Source organism: Elephantulus edwardii, unplaced genomic scaffold (assembly GCF_000299155.1).
Source record: "Elephantulus edwardii isolate Elephantulus edwardi_28Jun2011 unplaced genomic scaffold, EleEdw1.0 scaffold00056, whole genome shotgun sequence".
NCBI classification, from domain to species: Eukaryota; Metazoa; Chordata; class Mammalia; order Macroscelidea; family Macroscelididae; genus Elephantulus; species Elephantulus edwardii.
Genome location: NW_006399806.1, coordinates 16,199,728 through 16,202,389, shown reverse-complemented (window position 1 = coordinate 16,202,389; position 2,662 = coordinate 16,199,728). Strand labels below are relative to the sequence as shown.

At 40.0% G+C, this 2,662-nt stretch overlaps 1 protein-coding gene across 1 annotated transcript in view; it reads right to left on the bottom strand.

The window, feature by feature from the left end:
• Nucleotides 1-2,398, bottom strand: part of LOC102868234 — a 28,553-nt gene extending 26,155 nt beyond the window's left edge. Inside the window, exons 1-2 of the mRNA XM_006887357.1 lie at nt 2,277-2,398; nt 574-731 (exon numbers count right to left, since the gene is read on the bottom strand). Of these exons, the coding sequence (XP_006887419.1) occupies nt 574-731; nt 2,277-2,398 (280 nt within the window). The remainder of the gene's footprint in view (nt 1-573; nt 732-2,276) is intronic.
• Between the last annotated feature and the right edge of the window lie 264 nt (nt 2,399-2,662).

The following is a 2,662-nucleotide window of genomic DNA, read 5'->3' as shown; positions in this document are numbered from 1 at the left end:
AACAGGTTCATCCTGGAGAGGGTTAAACCAGACTGCTCCTTGAAGGTAAGGATTCTGAGGCTTTGTCTGACATGCTTTGGACATGTTGCAAGGAGGGACCAGTCGTTGGAGAAGGACGTCATGCTTGAGAGGGTGAAGGGACAGTGCCGGAGAGGAAGACCCTCTATGCAGTAGATTGATTCAGTAACTGGGATAATCAGGATAATCAGAGACAGCAAGATTGGCACAGGATGTAGAAGGGTTTAGGGCTGTTGTACACTAGGTTGCTATGAGTTGCAGGCTACTCAATGGCACACAACAACAACAAATCTAGATATGACAGAAATATATGAAATCCAGATAAAAATATACTGCATTTGTAGAAGTGAGAGATCATATTTGCTCTTGCTTCATAAAAGAATAACATAGGTTTGAGTAGTGTCAGACTCACACAATGGCAATTCTATTTCCCACAATTCTCTTCACTGTAGAGTTCTAGGTTATTGTGAATCACTGAGGCCATGTTGAAAGAGGCTTGGCAAATGGAAGCAAGCCAGTACCCATAGCTCCACTGTTGCTTATCTACTAGCTCACTTTTTTGGCGTGGCCACCAGCTGGACCACAACTCCTTCAGTTCTTTTTCTACTTCTTTTTCACTCCCTCTGATTCCAGGACCAGTTTCATGCTTTGCAACATGACAAAAGGTGCCAACTTCTACAGATAGCCACCACTGATGTTGGAAGCTTAAAAAGCTGTGTTATATGAATGAAAATTCCACTCTATTATTTTTAGCCCAACCTCACATGCTCAGTTTGACATAGGTTGCCCTACCTCACATCTGTCTTTTTCTTCCTGATCACATTACTTTTGGACTATGGGCTCCATCACCAGACACAGACCAGACATGAGTGCAACAGTACCTCATAGACATTGTTTAATCAGTGCCCACAATTGTACTTCCTTCTCTATCACCTTGTAAATGCTAGAATGTTCAGTGCTTGGTCCTTCTTGAGTTTTTGTTTTTTGTTGTTTTTTTTTTTTTAAGAGACTCTGGCTAATCTTATGGTTTTTTCTTTCAGTTTATTATGGATTACACATTTTGGATTTCACCAGATACTTATACAAACACACACCAAATAAGTTGTTGTAATTTCTGACTCATGATTACCCCATGTATATCAGAGAAAAACTCCTCCTTGCGTTTTAAAGTCTGTGGCTACCTGAGAGCAGATAACTTCTGGATTTGTTCTTAATGAGTCTAATCTTTTGGTTAGTAGATCACCACCAATCTCTTGATTACTAGATCAGCATTTAACCATTTGTGCCACCCACAGATTCTTCCTAAGGTATCAGATCTGTGTATAAATATGCCTACTGGAAAATACGATGTCAGTCTAGATACAAAGGTGCACCTAATTCAAGCCATGGTCTTCTCAATTACTTGCTATGTGTCAAAGAGCTGGACAATGCCTACTAATGACAGAAGAAGAATAAATGCCTTTGAGTTGTGGTGCTGGATAAGAGTCTTGAACATACCATGGACTGCCAAGAAACAAATAGGTCTGTCTTAGAGAGGGTGAAACCAAGTGTCTCCTTGGAGGTTAGGTTTTTAAATGTCCATCTCACATACTTTGGGCATGTGGCCAGAAGAGACCAGTACTTGGAGAAGGACATCATACTCAGAAAGATGAATGGACAGCACAGGAAAGGAAGACCCAGGATGAGAGGGATTGATTTAGTATCTGGGGCAATGGGGGTTGGTTGAAATTAGTGAGACTGGCTCAGGACAGAGAAGGTTTCAGAGCTGCTGTATATAGGGTCACTGTGCATTGCAGGCAACTCAATGGCACATAATGACAACAACATACCATATTGGTTATGTATATATATATACTTAAGCTTCTTGATTAGAGTCAACAAGATCTTGAGGAGGATCTTTGTATTTAAAAGTAGGTTGTTATTACATTTTAGAGGAACATTCTTCTAAGCACTCTTCTGTCAATATGCTGTACTGAGGTAACCTGGGGTTGCTGTGATACTAAACATTGTGCCATTGTAGTGTCGAATTCCATAACGGTTACCCATGGTGGACAGTGTGTGTTGGAGGTCCCAGTTTACGACAGATTTGGAAGCAGGAGTGGCATCCACTTCCTAAGCAACATACCTCTAGAAACTTTATGAACTTTGATAAAATGTCGAGAGTATGCAACATAAACACTTTTCTTTCCTTAGTTTTCCCTATCAGTTAATGGCATCATTATCTTTCTATGCAATAGAAATACCTGGGACACACTCACCTTTCTTTTTTTCTGATACCCACATCCAGTTTCTCATTAGTTCTGTTGAATTTACTTCTGAAGCCTTCTTCAAATGTATCTACATCTTTTCCTCCACATCTTTGTTCACATGACTGAGCCATTATCCTTCTCTACTATGAGATGACTGTAGTAACCTCTTCAATGCTCCCCTAGCTTCCTTTGTTAGGCATTTCTAATACAATCCCCTTTTAGCACCCAGAATTATTTTTAAAACAGAAATCTTACCACATTATTAATCAGCTACATTTAGTATGTGAATAAGAGCCAAACTCCCTCTTTCCTTTCCCACCCATCTCTGACAGGCTTTATATTGTATGATTCCCATCTACTTCTTCCATCTTATACTATACCCTTTTTCCTACCCT